The sequence below is a fragment of the Podospora pseudocomata genome, assembly GCF_035222375.1.
Source record: "Podospora pseudocomata strain CBS 415.72m chromosome 2 map unlocalized CBS415.72m_2, whole genome shotgun sequence".
Classification (NCBI taxonomy): domain Eukaryota; kingdom Fungi; phylum Ascomycota; class Sordariomycetes; order Sordariales; family Podosporaceae; genus Podospora; species Podospora pseudocomata.
Genome location: NW_026946365.1, coordinates 447,221 through 468,406, shown reverse-complemented (window position 1 = coordinate 468,406; position 21,186 = coordinate 447,221). Strand labels below are relative to the sequence as shown.

Sequence of the window (21,186 nt, the reverse complement as noted above, 5' to 3'; positions counted from 1 at the left end):
GCAAACCAGAGCTGCTGCTCGAGCCAAGATGCAAGTGGAAAAGAAAACATCCCATCTGCAGATCACCAGCGCCTCGCGCTATTTCCGGCAATCAACGCCCCGCTGGACCCTGCTAAAAGCCCCTGGTCCTAGCGGGCTCCACCAAGCCCCACTCCCCACGCGCTTCTTTCAACTTCCTCTGCCAAGACGGCTCTTGATCTCTCCCCTCGAACACAGCTTCTCGAGTCTTGTTACACCTGTCAAGGCACAAGCCGCATGAAGGATTCTTATTGGCAATAGTTGACCGTCAAACAACTTCAATGGCTTGATAGGGGAGATGACGATGGAGGTCACAGCCGACTTGGAGATCCAGGATGGAGCCGCTCTTCCGCAACACCAACGCTAGGTGTTTTGTTTTCCCGCCTTTTCACCCTCGTGGTTGCGCCGATCTGTTTCTTCAGGAGGGCTTCATTGGAATTCGAGTGACGTTCAAGGTCTGGGCCAAGTCTACCGCTCAGCCCAGGTTTCACACAGCGAACAACTATCGAAAGCTGCGTTGCCACACTCCATGACTTCCAAGGGTCAGGTGAGAGACGCAGCCATTATGCCATATCTGGCAGTTACACGGGCGAACCTTTACCGGCAACATCTGCGCATTGAAATTTGGTGGTTGAGCGGTTGCCTCCCACTGCGTCCTCGATACCCTTTGTGCTGGACCTTATGCCAGCGGCTGAGCGGATCGAGTCCAAGGGGGCTAACCGCCGTTAGCCGCATTCAGTCTCCCCATGGCGGGTGCCGATTTGACCGTTGTACGTTGTTAGTGAGACCTTTTGCTCGGGATTCGGATTACTGTTTTGCGAGCTGGGTGTGGGTGGTGGTGGTGTTATTGTTGTTAGCTTGCGTCCTGATGATTGCTCGAGGAGGAACAGGTGGAAACAACACCGAAAATATCAGCTCTAGGTTTACGCTTTCTGTGGGAACTTGTGCCTGTTGTTCCAGCAGTGATGGTTTCGACTGATACCGACCCCCTTGCTTCGATGGCTGCGTCAAGGACGCCCAATTTGGAAGATTACAGGAATTCTTTTGTTCTTTCCGTGGCCGGCTTGCCTACATGCATGAGGAAGATGCACCAGCCCGCTAGCCCAAACCCAACTCCCCACAAGCTCGAGGCGGCCAAAACGCGCCCACCCGTGTCCTGTTTTTGTTTCTCTGATGCCGCGGCATCTTCGCTATTCCGTGGCAGCGGTTGGACCCAGCTTCCAATTCTCCACACCAGCTCGCCGCCCTTGCCACGCCTTCTCATCTTGTATCTGCAGCCATAGAGACCATCAGCCCAGTTGACGACCTAATCAGCATCAAACAGTCGTCAGAAACGGAACTTTGGCCAAGAAACCACTCATCAATACCAAGAGAACACAGACAATCGATACTAGCTCCGTATTCTGCTCCCCAACATCTTCGGCCATTGATGGATCCCTCAGCCTCTCCCCCCCCCCTGTTTGGAGTGTATGGTCCGGGGGTTAGCGAAAACCCGCGATACTGGACTAGGAGAAGACGCTTGGCACCCGAGCACTGGTTGGGCGATCCTCACGATGGCCTAGTGTCCTGTTGCGGTAGGTGCACCATGCGGCCTTGCATTTCCGTTCTCGCCTTCGCGCTATCTCGTGGCCGGTCGATATAATGGCCTCGTTTCCCACTCTCGAGGTTTCTATCTTTCCTTTGGATCATCCGACACCTCTTCAACCGGGCATTCGGTTGCTTTCTCCTCTGGCTCTCCTCCTCCTCCTCCCCCCTTCACCTCTTTAATTTTTAATACTTATTCACCCTCATTCGTTACCCTTGCACCTGCCGTCGGCCAGATCGTGGTCAAGGTGTCAACGAGATTTTACTGGAGAGCAGTAACAGGTGACCATGAAGTCGTCTGGTGTTCTATCGCTTGCGGCTCTGTCTTTCGCCACGGCGGCCAAAGCAGCCACTGTTACCTATGACTGGACGGCAACCTGGGTCTGGGCAGCCCCAGACGGAGTTGGGAGGCCAGTGGTCGGCATCAACAATGCTTGGCCTTGTCCACAGATTGATGCCACGGTCGGTGATACCGTGATCATCAACTTCACTAACAATCTCGGGAATCAGACAAGTGGTCTCCATTTCCACGGCATCAACCAGGTTCAGACTCCCGAGATGGATGGGCCAAGCGGTGTTACCCAGTGCCCAGTACCTCCCGGCTCGACTCTCCAGTATAAATTCGTGGTTGATGTCGGCGGTACCTTTTGGTGTAAGTTTGGCTCGACCGCTATGCAAGCGACATTTGCTGAGAACAACATTTAGATCACTCGCACAACATGGGTCAATACCCCGACGGCCTGCGCGGAGTTTTCCTTGTTCACGATCCTAATGACCCCTATGCCGGCTCGTACGATGAAGAGGTTATCTTGACGGTTTCTGATTGGTGAGTTGCTTACCATCCATTGGTTGTGAGGCTCAACTTAACAAGTGACAGGTACCACAATGAGTCTCTTACCATGGTCCGCAACATGCTGCAGCCTAGCAATACTCGATTCGCTCCGCCCATTCCCGATGGCATGATCATCAACGAGGGAGCTGGGTTGAATGTCAACTTCACCAAAGGCAGGAAGTATCGCTTCCGCATGATCAGCTTCGCCGCCTTGGCTTCCGCCATGATTCACTTCGATTCTCACGACATTAACATCATCATGAATGACGCCGACTATCTGCAAAAGGAGGTCAAGTATCAGCTCCGCATTGCCACGGCTCAGCGTTACGACTTCATCATCGAGTGCATTGATCGCGACAACGACAACTACCCATTCTTGATCTCGCTGGATATCAACCGCGACTGGACAAATCCCGACTTGGGTCCCCTCCAATGGCCACACAACTACACCGGCTACCTCACCATGGATTACAACAAACCAAACACCAAGAAGGACGTGGTGCACAAGTGGAAGCCTGCTGACGACTCCCACTTCAAGCCATATGACAACGAGGCGATCCTCGGGGGGAACGACACCAACTATGACACTCTGATCAAGATGGACTTCGCATTCTGCACAGATGCCAACGGCTACCCCCGCGCTTGCTTCAACAACCTGACATACATCGACCAAAAGGTGCCGGCCTTGTACTCGGCCGCCACCACGGGCGACGACAACAGCAATCCCATCGTCTACGGCCAGATCAACCCCTTCATTGTCAACTACGGCGATGTCGTCCAGATCGTGGTCAACAACCAGGATGCTGCCACCCACCCTTTCCATCTCCATGGCCATCACTTCCAGGTTCTCGACCGCCCCAAGACCGGCACCGGGGACTGGTCCGGCAGGGACACCAACTACAACCAGAAGCCGCCCCGGCGCGACACCGTCACGGTCATGGCGCACTCGCACGCCGTCTTGCGGTTCAAGGCCACCAACCCGGGCACTTGGCTGTTCCATTGCCACATTGAGTGGCATGTCGAGATGGGCCTGACGGCCACCATCATTGAGGCGCCGGACAGGCTGAGAAACCTGACCTTCCCTCAGGATCATCTGGATGCTTGCAACAAGATGGGCATCCCGGTGAGTGGCAACGCGGCGGGCAATACGCAGGATTATTTGGATACCACAGGGATGGTGACGGTGCCGCCGACGATTTATAACGGGGCTATGTATGCTGGGTCTAGCAGCAAGAAGAGGGGGTTGATGGGGAGGCTTGCCTCAGGGATGGGGAGTTTCTTCTTCTAGGAAGGGGACCAAGTTTTGATTTGGAGGGATGAGGGATGCCGACTCGGGCATGGAGGGCGGGCTGGAGATGGGGGATGATACCATGGATCTTTTTGGCTTTGATGGATTTGAGCTTTTTCTTTTGTGGTTTTTGGGTTGGGTTTTAGGCTCTTTTGGATTTGAGCCTTTTCTTTTTTCTTTTGTCGTTGTTGGATTGGAGGGAGGAGGAAAGGAGATTCCATTTGTTTCTGCCTTTCTGTATGGGGTTGGGGCGCAAACTGCTGTTTTTATTAGGTGCCCCTAATACCTCCGATGTGTTAAAATAAAATTGTTGTTGTGTTTTTTGATTCGGGGATTTCGGGCCATGGTGATGTATTTGGTGGCGGATTAATGGCTGGCTTTTGTCGCGAGATGAGAGAATGCTTCATGTAGGGGTTGAGTGTTAATGACGATAAGGTAGCGTTTTTAAAAGAGATAGAATGAATAGAGAATGAAGTTTGGATGAAAAGTCAGGGCTCACTTTGATTGAGATGGAGATGAGAACATGCGGGATGAAGTGATGAAAGTTGCTTGTGTGGGTGGCTGTTTTGGGAGGGTGAGTGAGTTTTGAGTTTCCATACTTGAAGGCGAGTGAGCTTAAGTGAGTTGAGAATGGTGCAAGTTGCAGGTTGCGCCAATGAGCAGCAACTTGTTGTAAGTGAAATTACCTAGGGAGGGTGAACAGTTTTGAGGTGTGGTTAGGAGTGATGAAGATGAAGGGCTGGTGAAAGACTCGGCTGTAGAGGTTGAGTTGACATTGAGACTTTGCACTGGTGTTGCCTTGAATGAACCTGCTATGAATGGCATTGTTAGCTGTTGCAGTTTGCTACTATACGAGGTCTAGATGTCTAGAATATCTTGAATATGCCGGCTTTCTAGAACAATTCTCTTCTCCCATGATATTTGGTAACGAAAACTGTGCCCAAATGATCAAAGGAAAGAGAATCACATGAAAACACTGACTTACATTGACTAAAGATCTTCGTTGGTTTTATGGAATGAAGTGAGAATACGAGCTACAAGCAATGTGATGGCTCTACATGAACTGAAGGAAAGTCTCTGTGGTCACAGATAAAGAGATGGCCAAGAAAGGGAGCGGAGGAGAGAACGGGAAGAGGAGAGATCCACAAGACCCACGGGAGAGATATTATGGGGTTTAGTGCTGATCAGCAAGAGAAGCGGGATCATGGTCAGGAAACATAACCTCATTGTTTGAAGCCTGCCTCCTTATTTATGAGAGCCTGGCTTTCGTCTCTTCACTCCGGTTCCGATGCACGGAAAGCCACTGGCAAGCGGCGGTGAAGATGGTGTCGAGTTTCGTAAAGTATTCCTTGCCTGATATCAAGCAAGTGTGCACAGCATTTCAGCCCAGAGTTGCAATATCTAGTTGCCCGGCCACTGTCAATATTACTGTCCTGCTAAGCAGCCAATCACGACATCACGCAGTCCCCCACGCGGGTGCGCTTTATGGTTCCCTGCAATCGGACTTGAAGGGAGAGGATCAGCTTTGCATAAAAGAACCCGCTTGCACACCCCTCCTCCCCTGGTATTCTTCACCGCGGTGTGGAGAGATGTCTTCGCCAGGAATGACAAACCGTATAGGCGAGACTCGGTCAAAATCCCTGCGTTTCAGGTCCGAAAAGAGGAACAGTAGATAAAAGACTACGGACTTTTCTCCGCGGACTCTGACTTCTTGTGATGCTTATCCATCAGAGCCTGCGCAAGTGCCACGGTTTCGTCGGATATGGTATTAGAGAGCCTCTGGGATGGCAAATGCCAACAACCCTCATACCAGGATATTTCGGTCGATAAGCAACCGAAGACGGGCCGCCAGGTATGGGGACAACCACTCAGATGGCTAACCTGTACGTCTCGGGGAGTGTATATCTGCGTAAACCCTGCAAAAAGCACATGTGCCCTCCGATTCGTGGATAAGGCCATGGTTGGAGGATATCACTGGTACCGAAAGCTCAAGAAACCTATGAAATGGAGTGGTAGTGGGCTCCACTAAGAGACATTCCTGATATGATATGTAGTGTTTCATGCCGTCAGAGAATGCAGTGAGCGGTGGACGGCATACTTTGGTAAAGTCTAATTTTGGGATGTTCCTGGTGTACACAGCTTCATAATACAGCATCCCATGAACCCGAACGGTGAGTACCTAGAGAGCATTGACTAGGGCTGGCATTCACCATGCGAAGGCCTCAACCTTCTCTGATAATGCCATCACAAATCCGGAGACTGCGGTGTCACACAAACAACGGGTTGACAGGCTTCCCCGTCAGATAGAAGAAAATTGATATCAACCTGTCTTACATGTTTAGTATCTTCAACCTCTAACCGACATCCACGTTGGCGTGCTTCCCCAAGTCTTTTGAGCGCAGCCAGCCGCATGGAGATCGGGATATGTTCCGGAATGCCGATAGCCATCCGTATGCTATCTTTGGTCATGCCATCGATACCGGTGATCCGGTCTTGTTCGGGAAAACTTGCACATAGCCATCAGCAGAGATCCAAGAGATGGCCATGAGAATGTAGCCAGCTTATTGTTCACTTGGGGATGTGGTTATCGCTTTCTGTGCCACCTGTGGCTTGAGGAAAGGCCGCCCGAGTTCCGGCTGGGGAGGACAACAGATGCTGGCTGAAAATGACTCAGTGTTTGCTCATGACAGGACCAGCAAGTGCCGGTGCCACGTCGGCGCGAAAATACTGACAGCCTCAAAGAAGGAGGGCTTGCGAAGATGGAAAGCGAAGAGAAGTAGAACACGATGTCTGGCAAAAAAGAGGCTGGCCGAGGGTCGTACAGAGGACCCAGCTTTGCGCAAGCCCCGAACTGCACAGCTCTTGGGTGCATATGGAAGCTGAACCCAGCCAGCAATGACATTTGGCATTGAAGCTGTCTCACGGAACTTTGTCATGTTGTGTGTACGGCCATGGACTTAAAAGCACGACGGGCTAGCAAGCGCATCGACAGAGCAAAGTGCCTCATCTTGCTCTAATATGCGGTTGCCCCTGATGAGTACCGGGTGATCTCATCGAACAGCATATAGCATGCCGAAGGTACAAATATGACTGGAATGCAGTCCCATGGGTCTGGTTATGGAACACAATCGCCTGGTGGTGTCTTGGCAAATCTGGTATTGATCTGGGGAGCATGGCCGGACAAGGGTATCTGTTGGTTAAGAGCAACGGCACAGCGGCTGACGGGCGAAGCGAAACCCGGAGTCCGGTGGTGGTGGTGTGGTGGTGGTGTGGTGGTGGCTGCATGATGACATTTGGAACAGCGACCGGTTATTTCCGCTAGACTGGCCACAGACAGCCGCGCCGCAAGACTGGACGTCGATGAGAAGGTTTCGATAAGCGGACGGCCGGGAGCTGGTTTCCGGGCTTCCTCGGGGCGGGGACAATGCCCGGTGAGCACAACACGGCGACTCTGATCGGGAAGGCTGGAAGGAGATAAAGCTCGTAGATACGAAGGGTCTGACCTCCCGGTGCGAGCACTGATGAGCAGTAACCGTTGAGATGGTAGATTTGGAAGAAGAAACTGGCCCGTCTCGGGCGTTCTGTCGATCGCCGTTTCTTGCAGAAGACGGGAGGGGGCGCTCAGCCGTTGAGCTGATGTAATCCAGGCCTGGAACAAGGCTGCGAGCCCTCAGATACCACCACCCAAAACTGTGGCGATGACGTGAGGTGAGGGGCAACGTAAGCTGTATACAGTCCAGTTGTCGTGATACCTTTCCAGTGGTTGAGCTTTTGCCATGTGCTCCTGCTCTGTGTGTGTTCTGTGTTCTGTGTTCATCCTGTGTTGCTTTGGTGATTCCGAATAGAGCAGGGTTAGGGGCTTACAGGACTTCAGGGTTATCAGTGGGCGTCCAATCTTCAAGTGTGGAGCTGAGAGGTGGAGATGTTCCGGCAGCTACCGAAAGGCGTCCCCGCTTTTTCCCCAGCAAAAGATTCTTGGCGGGAACCTAGAGCCCGAATGCGTGCTCTCCATCAATGAGAAGCTTCGAGCAGTGCGTCACGATTCAACCCACCGCCCAATGCTTATCACAGCGCTCCCTCATTCCGTTTCCGAATGTCAACACCAAACAACGGGCCGAGATCACGGAAGAGCCAAGCCAGAGACCTCAGCGGCAACCATCGGCCAAATTGTTCGATGCATACCGAACGCACACACACACCTAGCTACCTGCCTGGACCGGTCTCGGAGGCTTGCACCAGGCCAGCTACGCTACACCTTCATCTGAACGCCATTTTCTGGCCAACTACCAAGCTAGTTTGACCGTTCCAGACCTGTTATCGACACCCCCTCGTTCCCGTCCCTCGCGAGGCTGTGGACTTTGAATCAAGACCCAGGGCCCGTTTGCCAGGATGCCCTGTCGTTTGCTGAGGCCCTCGCTGTGTGCCTTGAAGAAAACATGCTTCTTCCCTGGAGAATCACGGACCAGCTGTTCGGCTGTGCTGCTGTACCTGAGACGCAGGACATCCATCCATCCTTCTAGTTAATGGGGCTAGAGGAGAGAGAGAAAGACAAAATTGGTTGTGTTCAGCATGTCGAAAATCAGTGCCAATATACTGGGTCCTGGGCCGGCAACCAACAGCAGCAGTCGCCTACATGCGGCATCTCGATCGCGAACCAACCGTTAAGATCATATCGTCGTGTGCGGACATGGTCGCCGTCGATCCGCCCAGTGGCGTGGGCGGGTGTTGGAATTTGATGTCTCTCATCTGACCTCCCCTCATCCGGCTGTCTGCTGGAACCATTGCAGCCCTTGACAACCTTGCAGGCGCGTCTCGCAGTGGGTGCACATTAGAGGAGCAGGAGCAGACTTCAGGTTTTCGATATCATGCCGTGTACATGACAAGTGTGTCGGGATCAGTTGAACCCGTGCGAGCCAGCATCAAGTGTGCTCCTATCTTGCATTCTCGTTCCTGTCGATGGCCACGGCAACGGCGACACAAGCACAATGAGCGAGTTTGAGGCCGCTGATGCTACCTTGCCAGACCTGGGGTCGAAGCTTGATCTGCCTGGTCGTTTTCGGCACAACGTCATGTCTGCCCTGACCCTGCCGTCGCTCTGGAAGTTTCCCGCGGCAGTATTGTGTTGATTTCCGTTCTGCTGCCGCAACCGATCCGGCGGTCGATCATGTGTCCGTCTGCTTGACAGCTGCAGCAGCTAGCTGGTGGGATGATCTGGACCTATGGGATGCCGTGGAGAGTTGCAATCGCCGGTTATGCCACCTACGGCCGATGAGGCTCCCACCCCTTGTCAGCTGGCGGTAACTACATGCCTTGTTGTCCGCAACCATCCTCCCCACGGCTCTCTGAGGGCGATTTGACAGCACCATGAGTGGTGGCCTGATCCGCCAGGGACCCGCGGCTAAATCAGGCACGATTTGCTGCAAAGGGGAAACTGCGAGCCGCTTTTCAGCAATTTTTGTGTACTCTGTATGGTCGGGTCGTGCGCGCCGTGGGTGTCGTGGGGGAGTCCGTCACCATAGTCCGATGAACGATAGGTTCAGCGGCCGGCCACTGCAAACCTCCTTGCCAGCCATGACGATCAGCAAAGGGCGGGACCCTCTCGGGCCACTCGCGGGTGCCGTATCATCGACGCCGTTGAAAATGGTCTGTTTTGGCTTCGACGCTTTGTCCTTGCCTCTCGCTTCTGAGTTTACGTCGCTGCATATCCCTTACCAGCAGAGCTAATGTAGCCGCTGGCTAGGGGGTACTGATGGGGCCTGCAAGTGCAGGGCTGGCGTGCTATCCAATAACCCTGTTCCTGCTGTCCGTTCAGGAACCGTTGGACTGGTGGAGCCTGGCTTTCGCAGTGGTTTGCCGGCAAGGGCCGTTTCTGGCCCTCCGTCCTCCCACGGCATCCTCAGCTGTCTGTGTTGGTCATGACAAAAGCCCCGGCCCCATCTTAGCACCATGACCCTTGCGTTGGAGTCCCGCTACATGACAATGGCGTTTCTTCAGGCCCAAGTGCGGTGGCTATCGAGCCGGTGTCCCGAGTCGAGGTACCCATCGTTTGCCTATCGAGGGCCGCCCCAAAGGGGAAACCCCAAGACTATCAATGAGTCTTCGGTCACCGAAACTTAGCAACACCGGACACTGGGCTTATCCCACCGGCAAAAAGGATCGTGGATTGGATGGTGCAGCAGAATAGGGGGTGTGGCTACCGTTCTTTGTTGTTGCCACACCTCGCACCCCTCCCCCTGCTTGGAGTTGACTCTCGACGCCGGTGCTGAGCCTTCTCACATGGCAGGCAGATCTAGTATCATTTTTGTCTCTGAGGATCCTGCCCTACGTTTCCGGTCTCGTTCATATAATAAGACCGTGGTAGCTCCCTCCCGGACCCAACTTCCTGGATCATCCACTCACCCCATAATAATCACAACCGTCAACAGGCTTCCAAGATGGCTGACAAGTTGGCATTCCTTCTCTTCGGAGACCAGTCTCTTGATACCCACGGCTTCCTCGCCGAGTTCTTTCGCCAGGAGAAACAGGGTATACTCGCAAAGGCCTTCTTGGAGCAAGCCGGGCACGAATTGAGGAAGGAAGTTGAGAAGTTGCCTCGAGTGGAACGATCACGACTGCCGATTTTCCGAACTCTTCAGCAACTAAACGAGAGATACTACGCCCAGAAGCTCAAGCACCCAGGAATCGATGGGGCGTTGTTGTGTATATCTCAACTGGCACACTACATCGAGTGAGACTGCCCCCCGGCGATCCACCCTCAAACCCCCTCTCTGGGGTTGCACCGCACACCGTTGAAGCTAACCACAGTACCACTACAGCCACGCAGAGAAGAACTTCGAGGATGTGACCCGGCATGATAGCACCCACCTTGTCGGTCTCTGCTCTGGGCTGTTTGCCGCCTCTGCCATTGCATCGACACCATCCCTGTCAGCCTTGGTACCTGTGGCCGTCCAGGCTGTCCTTCTCGCCTTCAGGACTGGGTCGTACGTTCACACACTGGGAGACCGATTATGTCCTGCCAATGAGCAATCAGAGAGCTGGACATACATCTTCCCAGGGCTCAAGGAGGACGATGCCACGGCTGCCCTCGAGAGTTTCCATCGCGAAAATGTAAGTGTAAACAGTCTCACTCAGTGTCTCATTCTGTGCATGCCAACTGACAACCTGTATCAGGGCATTCCCCAGGCGAGCCGTGCCTATGTCAGTGCCGCCTCCGCCAGCAGCCTCGCCATTTCTGGGCCGCCCACCACGCTCAGACTCTTGGTTGCCAAGGGCAGGCTGTCAGCCAAGCCGACGTCGATTCCAGTCTACGGCCCGTATCATGCCGCTCATCTACACGCCTCCGCCAACATCGACAAGATTCTGCATTTAGATGATCCGGAAGTGGTCGATGCCTTCTACAACACTCGGCCACGGTCGGCGGTTATGTCATGCACATCGGGGACTTGGTTCGCGGCGACGGATACGCGGACGCTGATCAAATCAGTCGTGTTTGAAATTCTCAATGAGACTCTGATGTTTAACAAGGTCCTCGACGGGTGTCTCGAGCGGGCGCGCCAGTTCAAGGGAGATAGCTGTCTCATTTTGCCGCTGGGCCCCACTCAAAATGCCGCGACGCTCGCGAATCTTCTCAAGTCTCAGACAGACTTGGAGGTCATTCTCCGCAAGCCGCCTGCTGTGTCACCGGAGAGCACGTCCTCGACAATCGGGAACCATGGGTCGGTGGGAAGGTGCAAGTTGGCCATTGTCGGCATGGCAGGTCGCTTCCCTGATGCTGCCAGCCACGAGAAGCTCTGGGAGCTGTTGGAGAAGGGCCTGGATGTCCACCGTGTGGTCCCGGCGGATCGCTTTGATGTCAAGTCTCACTATGATCCCACCGGAAAGATCATGAACACCAGTCACACGCCCTATGGCTGCTGGATTGAGAACCCCGGGTTTTTCGACCCTCGGTTTTTCAACATGTCGCCCCGTGAAGCGCTCCAGACCGATCCCATGCAGCGCATGGCCTTGACCACGGCCTATGAAGCTCTCGAGATGTCTGGCTATGTGCCGAACCGGACGCCAACTACCCGCCTTGACCGCATCGGCACCTTTTACGGCCAGACATCTGATGACTGGCGTGAACTGAATGCGGCCCAGGAGGTCGACACCTACTACATCACGGGTGGTGTGCGTGCTTTCGGCCCCGGACGCATCAACTACCACTTTGGTTTCAGCGGACCCAGTCTCAACATTGATACTGCCTGCTCGTCCAGTGCCGCGGCTATGAACGTCGCTTGCTCCTCTCTGTGGGCTCGGGACTGTGACACTGCCATTGTCGGTGGGTTGTCGTGCATGACCAACCCGGACATTTTCTCCGGTCTCAGCAGAGGACAATTCCTGTCCAAGAAGGGACCTTGCGCTACTTTCGACAACGAGGCTGACGGCTACTGCCGTGGTGACGGTTGCGCCTCTGTGGTCGTCAAGCGTTTGGAGGATGCCGAAGCTGAGGGTGACAGAATCCTTGCTGTCATCTTGGGTACGGCCACCAACCACTCTGCTGATGCCATCTCCATCACTCATCCTCACGGACCCACGCAGTCTGTCCTTTCTCGCCAGATTCTTGACGAGGCTGGTGTGGATCCCCTTGATGTCGACTATGTTGAAATGCACGGAACCGGCACTCAAGCTGGCGATGGTACCGAGATGGTGTCTGTCACCAATGTCTTTGCCCCCGCAGAGCGCAAGAGACCTGCCAACAGACCTCTCTATCTCGGTGCCGTCAAGGCCAATGTCGGTCACGGAGAGGCTGCTTCTGGTGTGACTGCTCTGTGCAAGGTGCTCATGATGCTCCAAAAGAATGCCATCCCACCCCACGTGGGTATCAAGCAGGGCTCCGTCATCAACAAGACTTTCCCCAAGGATTTGTCTGAGCGCAACGTCAACATTGCCTTCCACACCACCCCCTTCAGAAGAAAGGATGGCAAGCCCAGACGCGTCTTCATCAACAACTTCAGTGCCGCTGGCGGTAACACTGGCTTGCTTCTTGAAGATGCGCCTCAGCGCCCTAAGGCCACCGCCGATCCCCGCAGCCACCACGTTGTCACCCTCACCGGCAAGTCAAAGGCTGCCATGATCCGTAATGCGGAACGCCTCGTTGGCTGGATGGAGAGGAACCCCGAGACGCCGCTGTCTCATGTGGCCTACACCACCACTGCCAGAAAGATTCAGCACTACTGGCGCATGAACGTCGTTGCCAGTGACCTCGACGAGGCGAAGTCGGCCATTTCTACCCGCCTCAAGGAGAACTTCGTCCCTGTTCTCCCTGAGCAGCCCAAGGTTGCCTTCATGTTCACTGGCCAGGGATCTCACTACCCCGCCCTCGGCAAAGAGTTCTATGAGCACTACTCGGTCTTCCGTCAGAACATTGACGAGTTTGACCGCATTGCTCAGATCCATGGCTTCCCATCATTCTTGCCCCTGATTGACGGCAGCGAGTCTGATGTCTCCAAGCTGTCTCCAGTGGTTGTGCAGCTTGGCCTGGCCTGCTTCGAGATGGCTCTTGCCCGCTTGTGGATATCTTGGGGTATCCGCCCTGCTGTGGTCCTTGGCCACAGTCTGGGTGAGTATGCTGCTCTCGAGGTGGCTGGTGTTCTTTCCGCCAGCGATGCCATCTACCTCGTCGGCGCGCGTGCCCAGCTCCTTGTTGAGAAGTGCACCGCCGGCACCCATGCTATGCTTGCCACCATGGGCTCTGTCGAGACCATCATGGACGCTCTTGGTGTGAAGGCCACTGGTGTCAATGTCGCCTGCATCAATGGCCCTCGCGAGACTGTTCTCAGCGGCGAGTCTAGCGAGATGGCTGAGATTGCCCAACACCTCACCGGCGCCGGCTTCAAGTGCACTCAGCTCCGTGTGCCCTTCGCCTTCCACTCGGCCCAGGTTGACGCCATCCTGGACGACTTTGAGAAGCTCGCCAAGTCTGTACAGTTCAACACCCCCAAGGTGCCCATCATTTCGCCCCTTCTTGGCAAGATGGTCGAGAACGAGCCCATCACGCCTGGCTATCTTCGCAACCATGCCCGTGAGGCCGTCAACTTTCTCGGTGGCCTGGTTTCTGCTCAGCAGTCTGGTGCCATTGACGAAAAGACTGTCTGGCTCGAGGTCGGCCCTCACCCAGTGTTGGCTGGTATGGTCAAGGCTTCTTTCGGCGTTGCCACCATTGCGGTCCCGACTCTTCGTCGCAACGAGGGTTGCTACAGGACTCTGTCCTCCAGCTTGTGCACTCTGCACACCGCTGGTCTAAACATCGACTTCAACGAGTTCCACCGTGACTTCAGCGAATCGGTTCGCCTGCTTGATTTGCCCAGCTACTCGTTCGATGAGAAGAACTACTGGCTGCAGTACACTGGCGACTGGTGCTTGTCCAAGAACCGCGTCGGAACCCAGGCTGGTCCCAAGGCCATCGAGGCCCCCAAGCCCAAGCTGGCCACCACGACCGTTCAGAAGATCACCAAGGAGGAGGTCAACGGCGACGTTGTCATCCTCGAGACCGAGTCCGAGCTTTGCCAACCAGAGCTTCGCAACGTGGTCTCTGGTCACTTGGTCAACGGTGCTCCTCTGTGCCCATCTTCGCTCTATGGCGACATGGCCATGACCGCATGCCAGTACGCTTACAAGCTGGTACGGCCCGGGACCGAGAAAATCGGCACCAATGTGGCACACATGGAAGTTCCCAAGACGTTGATCTTCAACGACACCGCAAAGAGCCACATACTGCGCATGACTATCAACGCCAATGCTAGGACCGGCCAGGCCGACATTGTCTTCCACACTGGTGATGGCGCCAAGAGAACCGACCATGCTATCTGCAAGGTCTACTTCGGTGAGCTCGAGGACTGGCAGAACGAGTTTGACCGTGTTGCCTACTTGATCAAGACCCGCATCGACTCACTCAAGGCGGCTGAGCAGCGTGGTGAGGCTTCCAAGATTGGCCGCGGGCTTGCTTACAAGCTCTTCGGTGCTCTTGTCGACTACAACCGCAGATATCAGGGCATGGAGGAGGTCATTTTAGACAGCAAGACTTGCGAGGCTACTGCCAAGATCCGCTTCCAGACTACGCCGGAGGATGGCAACTACGTTTTCAGCCCGTACCACATCGACAGTTCTTGCCACATCTCCGGTTTCATCATCAACGGAACTGACGCCGTCGACTCCCGTGAGCAGGTGTTCATCTCTCACGGTTGGGGTTCGATGAGGTTCACCGAGGTTCCTCAGGCCAACAAGGAGTATCGCAGCTACATCCGCATGCAGCCCATCAAGGGCTCCAAGATGTATGCCGGTGATGCCTACGTTTTCGACGGCGACAAGGTCATCGGTATCACGGGTGACATCAAATTCCAAGCAATCCCTCGCAAGGTCCTCAACATGATGCTGCCTCCTCGCGGCACTGCTATTTCCAGCGGACCTGCCCGTGCTGCTCCTGCGGCCAAGGCTGCCCCGGTCAAGGCTGCTCCCGCCAAGAAGAAGAAGGAGACTGTCACCCCCGCCAACATTGGCAAGGTGAACCAGAAGCTCAAGGGTGTTGTCTCCCAGGTCATGGATATCCTTGCCAAGGAGGTCGGTTGCAGCCACGATGAGCTTGCCGACAACATCGCCTTCACAGATCTTGGTGTTGACTCTCTGATGTCCTTGACTGTCAGCGGTCGCATCCGTGAGGAGATGGACCTGGATCTTCACTCCAATGCCTTTGTTGACCACCCCACTATTGGCGTCTTCAAGATATACTTGGCTCAATTTGAGAAATCTGGCGTCCAGGCGAGCATGTCTTCCAGCGAATCCGACAACTCTGATGATGAGTCACCTGAGATTGATTCCGACTCCAACGTCACCACTCCTCTTGATGAGAGTGAGACAGACTCTCTCAAGGGTGATGGTATGAAGAACGAGTCTGGGTCCTCTAGCAGCGAGCTTCAGAGCATCGTTCGTAACACCATTGCTGGTGAGATGCAGGTCGAGGTTGACGAGATCCTCGCTGCCCCCGACCTTGCCAACCTTGGCATGGACTCGTTGATGAGCTTGTCTATCCTCGGTACACTCCGTGAGAAGACCGGTCTGACGATCCCATCTGATCTCTTTGTCTCCAACCCATCTCTCAAGGATGTTGAGCGTGCCTTGGGCATCGTTGATGCCCCCAAGCCTCGCCCTGCTGCCCCTAAGCAGTCAAAGCAGCAGGCTCCCGCTCCCAAGACCGCTCAGCACCCCCGCATTGGCATTGAGCAGCCCTGCCCTCCCAAGCCTCCCAGACCTACCAACATTGTCGATGACTACCCGAACCGCAAGGCTTCCTCGGTTCTTCTCTCAGGCAGCCACCGCACCGCCACGAAGCATCTCTTCATGATTCCTGATGGCTCCGGTTCCGCTACATCTTACACTGAGATCGCCGACGTGGGAGGTGACTGGGCTGTCTGGGGTCTCTTCTCCCCATTCATGAAGACCCCTGAGGAATACAAGTGCGGTGTATATGGCATGGCCTCCAAGTTCATTGAGGAGATGAAGCGTCGTCAGCCGCAGGGCCCATACTCCCTTGCCGGTTGGTCCGCGGGTGGTGTCATCGCCTACGAGATCGTCTCCCAGCTGGTCAAGGCTGGTGACGAGGTTGAGCACCTGATTATTATCGATGCTCCTTGCCCCGTCACCATCGAGCCCCTCCCCGAGGGACTCCACGCTTGGTTCGCCTCCATCGGCCTCCTCGGTGACGGCGACGACAAGAAGATCCCCCCTTGGCTCCTGCCCCACTTCGCTGCCAGTGTTTCGGCGCTGAGCAACTACGACGCGGAGCCCATTCCCAAGGAGAAGTGTCCCAAGGTGACGACCATCTGGTGCGAGGACGGTGTGTGCAAGCTGCCCACCGACCCCCGACCAGAACCATATCCCAAGGGACACGCCCTCTTCCTGTTGGACAACCGGACAGACTTTGGTCCCAACAGGTGGGACGAGTACTTGGATGTGAACAAGATGCAGTTCAGACACATGCCAGGGAACCACTTCTCGATGATGCATGATGATCAGGTATGTCTTTTGTTTCCTCCTTGCATTTCAGCATCCAACTAACCACACCGTTGACACAGGCCAAGCAACTCGGAAGCTTCATCCGCGAAGTGCTTTTGTAAACAACAGTCATACGAACATGTGAGAGGAGAGGGTAGTCAATAAAAACGAAGATGTGTGTGTAATGGACGGGAAAGACGAGGATTCCTATTAATGAGAGGGTGCTGGGTACTAGTTTGTTTCGCTTTTCTTCCTCTTTTAGTCTCTCCTTTGGGGGGAGGAACAACTCATGTACAGGTTCGGTGGGGGCGGTCGGATTCATTTTGTTTTATTATGGGGTGTCATTTTTATGTGTTACTGTCTTTGGATGAAATGGTTTTTTTTTTTTTTGGTTTACTACAGTCAGAGACTGCTGATTTATATTTGTCACAAGTATAGTTAACGATTTTCAATCTCCTTTTGGTTATCTCATCTCTTTCCTTGGAAGTGTCAACTGGAGGTCAAAGTCTTTTCCGTTTTTCTCTAATGTTTTGGTCTTTTGTTAGCATTGCGTGAAAGGTCTTTTCTCTCGGTTAGTGTTGTTTTATCTCTTTGTTAGTTTGTTGGTTCAGTTTTGGGTTTTTTTTTTGTTATAGAGCGTGCCAATGTTCTCTTGTCGTTTTCGTCCAACGTTGACGGCGGATGAATTTGGCTGTATACCTATGAGGAGGTGGACAAATGTGGCTATTATGCTGCGTCGAGTGCGTGCCTGGAAACGCAGGTTTTATTCATAGATGATTCAGATTGAAATGAAATAGTCCTTTTTAGTTTTGGTTGATACTATGCTGATGTTTCTTGGGATGCTTAAAGTGTGTTTGATGTTTTGTTTTTGATGAGCACTGAGGGCGTATTTTACCTGCTCGTAGCACTAGGCTGAATGTCGAGGGAATATGCTGCGTGTTGAGTGTTGAGATGCTGAGAAATGTCAGAGGTGTTTTGATACTAATTTCTCACGGAAGGTTGGAGTGGTATATCTCCACAGTGCAGTGAATCTGTTAATCTGAGTAGGTAACTTGAATTCAAATACAACACCGTTCTGGGCCCATTAGTGGATCCATTGTCACAATCTGCTGAATATGTAATCTCAAAACTCTCCGGGTGGTGCTTGTGCTTTTGCTTGAATTGCATCTGTTGGCTCCAAATCGGGCAGTTATTTTTGGTTTTGATTTCAAATCGACCTAGAATTCGCCACGGAACCCCGGACTGGTCTCGTTTGTTCCTCTAATAGGTACACAGCCTCCCAACCTCATTCTAAAACGGACAAAACACCCAATGAGGTTGGTCTGGGCGAGCGAGGTGATGGTATATTCTAGGCTATCCACGTAATATGAGTTCGGCATCCGCGAGCTGTCGTGTCTTGGAGTATCAGCACACTACCTTGTTTATTGACCTATAGTACCTAGCTAGTACCAATAGAGATAATACCTAGTTAAGGATTCAATGACGACAACGGGGCTCAACATGCATCTATTAATCAATTCAAGTAACAGACATAGACATTAGTACACGAGGTTCAGTTCTACTGCTGAATAATTCCTCTTATTGTCATATTTTTTAAGGGATACCTCACTGGTTCTTTGCATTTATCGTAGCAGCCATCAGCCCTACAAAACACATCGTCACCACAACGCACGATCTTAGCCCTCGATCCTGCAAGCAATCGAACGCCTTCAATAGCATCTTTGTCTCTATGCAAGGTTCGAGTGAAGTAGACTGGAAGGTGCCAAAAGAAGAAATTCTGAGGTTGAGGACCACGTTGTGGAGGTCTAGATCAAGCCAGTCAGCGAAGTTGGAATTTGGTTGGATTGCGTAATTTCGGTGTGATGTTGGGGGCGATCATGGCGTTTTGAGGCTTCTCTATAACCCCCCAAATACCAGCTTGTGATTCGCTCCTTCAAGCATTCTCCAAGAGGAATCTCGAATCAACAACCCTTATCCATCAATGACACCATCACCATGGTCCTTGGTGTTACGCCAAAGCCAATAGGTGATTTTGCAAGTCGTGATAGTGGCGGTCAACCACATCCCGTGATTTCTCGGACACTGCCAAATGGAGTATCTCTTCGCTTTTGCACGGGTTTATTTCTTATTTCGTATTTAGGAAGTTGATAGGAAGCATATCGCAGCTGATAGAGGCACGCAAATGGTGATTTTGCAGACCGAGATCGTATCTCGCCGTGTACTTTCACTGGAGGCGGTGAATGAATGTGCTTGGCGTGGCTGACTTGTTGCTACCTGAACTGCAACCATCTCGAGCATGAGGCGACAGTAGCACAATCGCTTCGGCGGTAATTCTTCGGCGGGGATCTGTCTTCGATGTTGGGTGGTATACGTATCCTAGTATTTGCGAGGCTTCCAGATGTTTGATGTGTTTGGTTGCATGTGTTTCACGGCAGTTGTTGCTCACGAGGTCTCATCCACCCAGCGATCAATCGAACCGCGCCGCCTCCACCGTCAGCGGGTAGGTAAGCATCGACACCATAGCCTGTATCTGCTGTCTGGCAAACGCCCAATCTGGAAGTTTTGACACTTTTCAAAATGCGAGATGATAAGACATGTGAGTGAGACGTCGAGATGTCAGGGAATGTCGCCCTATCCACCTCAACCCGTCCAGCCGTCTGGCCAGCAATGAGGCCATCCAGTGATGCGTCACCCTCCGAGCTAACCGTGAACCGACCGACCGCCGTAGCCTCTTCTTTCCATTACTCGATGAGTTCAGATCTCAAGTGACGGACATGTACGGTAATGCGGTAGGCCTCCGGGAGTACATATCACAAAAGATCGCGGCCTCCGTACATGCATCTTTTGCTTCACCTCCGCTCTGCTTCGTCTCGCTTACCTCGAGACCCGGTGGGCTCGTATGCTTGATTCCAGTCGGCGTCGGGTATGAAATACTGGTCAGAGCTGAGCACCACGGAGACGGGCGGTCAAGGAGGAGGCATGACGAATTCTTCTGTTGTGTCCAGCGATGAAGCACATCCCCCGATACCAAATCATTGGTTTCCTTGCCTAGTTGTCGATTAAGATGGACAAGTGTGAGTAACAACATGAAACCAACACGGGCCAACCTATCGGTACCTACCGATGGCCGACTCAAGACACTCGGATCCTCGTGACTTGCACGTGCTGTTGACCTTCCCGAGCCACGTGCAAATTATAAGTCAAAAGAGAACTCCTCTCACCAATGGCAGCTTATCTGCTGTGTGACCTTATCACCCATTCTACAAGCGACTACCATTCTCAATTGAATGTCATAAACAATCCTCATATCGACGTCGAATGACAACAATCTGTCAGTCGATCTAAGGTTACAACTTGCTTCTCACATGCGTCCGATCTCATCCGCGGATTGATCTCGCATCTCTGAATTTTCACATGATCGTCATCCGATCTCGCTCATATGCATCTATACTCAGAAGAACTGCTCAGAGTTTCATGATCTGCAGCTTATGTCTTTCAGAACCACATGCCATATCATGTAAGGCCATGCGGTCAGCCCTATCTCCGCCACACCATTCACCAGGAACCAGCAGTGGCAAGCCACAGCCGTTTTCAACCATCTTCCTCTAGACTTTGGTTCGGCCTCGCGTCGCGAGCATGTAGAGCCCCACCCCGAGGTCACCATCTTATCATGTTCCCATCTCGAATGAAGATTGCCATATTCCTTCATCATCGCGCATTTTTGTCTCATTCATGCCTGACAGAAGTTGACCCCGACTCCAAGAATCAGTTGAGAATTTGAAAAGTTGGCTGATGGAATTAAACATACGAAAGCACACCTGGTAAAGCTCTCCAAGCAGGGAATGATAGATGATATCATGACTCTGAGCCGACCGCAGAACAGCAACAGCCCACGAGGCTATCTACGACTAAGCAGGTGCTCACTCAACGAGTCACCAAGACTTGCCACCGCACCTCAAGCCTCACACGTACGCTCACCTCGCAAAGAAATCTGCGTTTTACAAAAGAACCTACAGAGAGGATAAGCTTCTCAGTGGCTTCGGTAATGCCCATAAGGCAGTGCTATGACCTCCACATCTGGGGTCCGGTAAGAGGCTATCCCGTCTTGTTCCCATCGTGTCTTTGTTTCAATCTTTGCTCTTCCCCAACTGACATCCCCGGGCCGCGTTATCCGCCGTACCTTCCGAGCCGCCAGTCGAAATAATCCGGGATAACTTCCGACCACCAGCCACGGATCCAGGAGGTGGGTATGGCATAAGCACAGCCTTGCACATCAGTACTGAAGCCTGAATTACTGTTGAAGATCGACACACATCCCGCATTATGATATCATAGCTCAGCCAAGCGGTGAAACGGGCAGTAAAGATACGAGTCGTGTATATAAGATGAGGTGAGATGGAGCCTTGTCTATTTCATCCACGTATCTTCATTCATGAGG

At 53.1% G+C, this 21,186-nt stretch overlaps 4 protein-coding genes across 4 annotated transcripts; 3 read left to right on the top strand and 1 right to left on the bottom strand.

The window, feature by feature from the left end:
* The first annotated feature begins 1,476 nt into the window (after positions 1 to 1,476).
* Positions 1,477 to 4,209, top strand: ABR1 (ABR1-like multicopper oxidase). Its single transcript, XM_062886943.1, has 3 exons — positions 1,477 to 2,254; positions 2,308 to 2,428; positions 2,480 to 4,209. The coding sequence occupies exons 1-3, from the start codon at positions 1,891 to 1,893 to the stop codon at positions 3,720 to 3,722; spliced, it is 1,728 nt and encodes a 575-aa protein (XP_062746702.1). The 5' UTR covers positions 1,477 to 1,890; the 3' UTR covers positions 3,723 to 4,209.
* On the bottom strand, positions 4,144 to 4,928 carry QC762_200520 (uncharacterized protein; the record flags this gene model as incomplete). Its single annotated transcript, XM_062886942.1, has 3 exons — positions 4,144 to 4,336; positions 4,409 to 4,531; positions 4,810 to 4,928. The coding sequence occupies 3 exons, from the start codon at positions 4,926 to 4,928 to the stop codon at positions 4,144 to 4,146; spliced, it is 435 nt and encodes a 144-aa protein (XP_062746701.1).
* Positions 4,929 to 7,571: 2,643 nt separating this feature from the next.
* On the top strand, positions 7,572 to 17,832 carry PaPKS1 (Polyketide synthase). The gene is made up of 4 exons (XM_062886941.1): positions 7,572 to 10,449; positions 10,538 to 10,829; positions 10,893 to 16,769; positions 16,829 to 17,832. Exons 1-4 carry the CDS (start codon positions 10,157 to 10,159, stop codon positions 16,868 to 16,870), a joined length of 6,504 nt encoding a protein of 2,167 aa, XP_062746700.1. The 5' UTR covers positions 7,572 to 10,156; the 3' UTR covers positions 16,871 to 17,832.
* A 2,330-nt stretch (positions 17,833 to 20,162) lies between these two features.
* QC762_200506 (uncharacterized protein) lies at positions 20,163 to 20,529 on the top strand (the record flags this gene model as incomplete). The annotated part of the gene is made up of 2 exons (XM_062886940.1): positions 20,163 to 20,265; positions 20,321 to 20,529. 2 exons carry the CDS (start codon positions 20,163 to 20,165, stop codon positions 20,527 to 20,529), a joined length of 312 nt encoding a protein of 103 aa, XP_062746699.1.
* Between the last annotated feature and the right edge of the window lie 657 nt (positions 20,530 to 21,186).

Bases quoted from the DNA above. Each gene is read 5' to 3' on its own strand.
- PaPKS1 (XM_062886941.1), top strand. From the start codon at position 10,157: ATGGCTGACAAGTTGGCATTCCTTCTCTTCGGAGACCAGTCTCTTGAT. The intron at 10,450-10,537 runs GTGAGACTGCCC...GTACCACTACAG, and splicing joins CAACTGGCACACTACATCGA to CCACGCAGAGAAGAACTTCG. The intron at 16,770-16,828 runs GTATGTCTTTTG...CCGTTGACACAG, and splicing joins CGATGATGCATGATGATCAG to GCCAAGCAACTCGGAAGCTT.
- ABR1 (XM_062886943.1), top strand. From the start codon at position 1,891: ATGAAGTCGTCTGGTGTTCTATCGCTTGCGGCTCTGTCTTTCGCCACG. The intron at 2,255-2,307 runs GTAAGTTTGGCT...AACAACATTTAG, and splicing joins TGTCGGCGGTACCTTTTGGT to ATCACTCGCACAACATGGGT. The intron at 2,429-2,479 runs GTGAGTTGCTTA...AACAAGTGACAG, and splicing joins ATCTTGACGGTTTCTGATTG to GTACCACAATGAGTCTCTTA.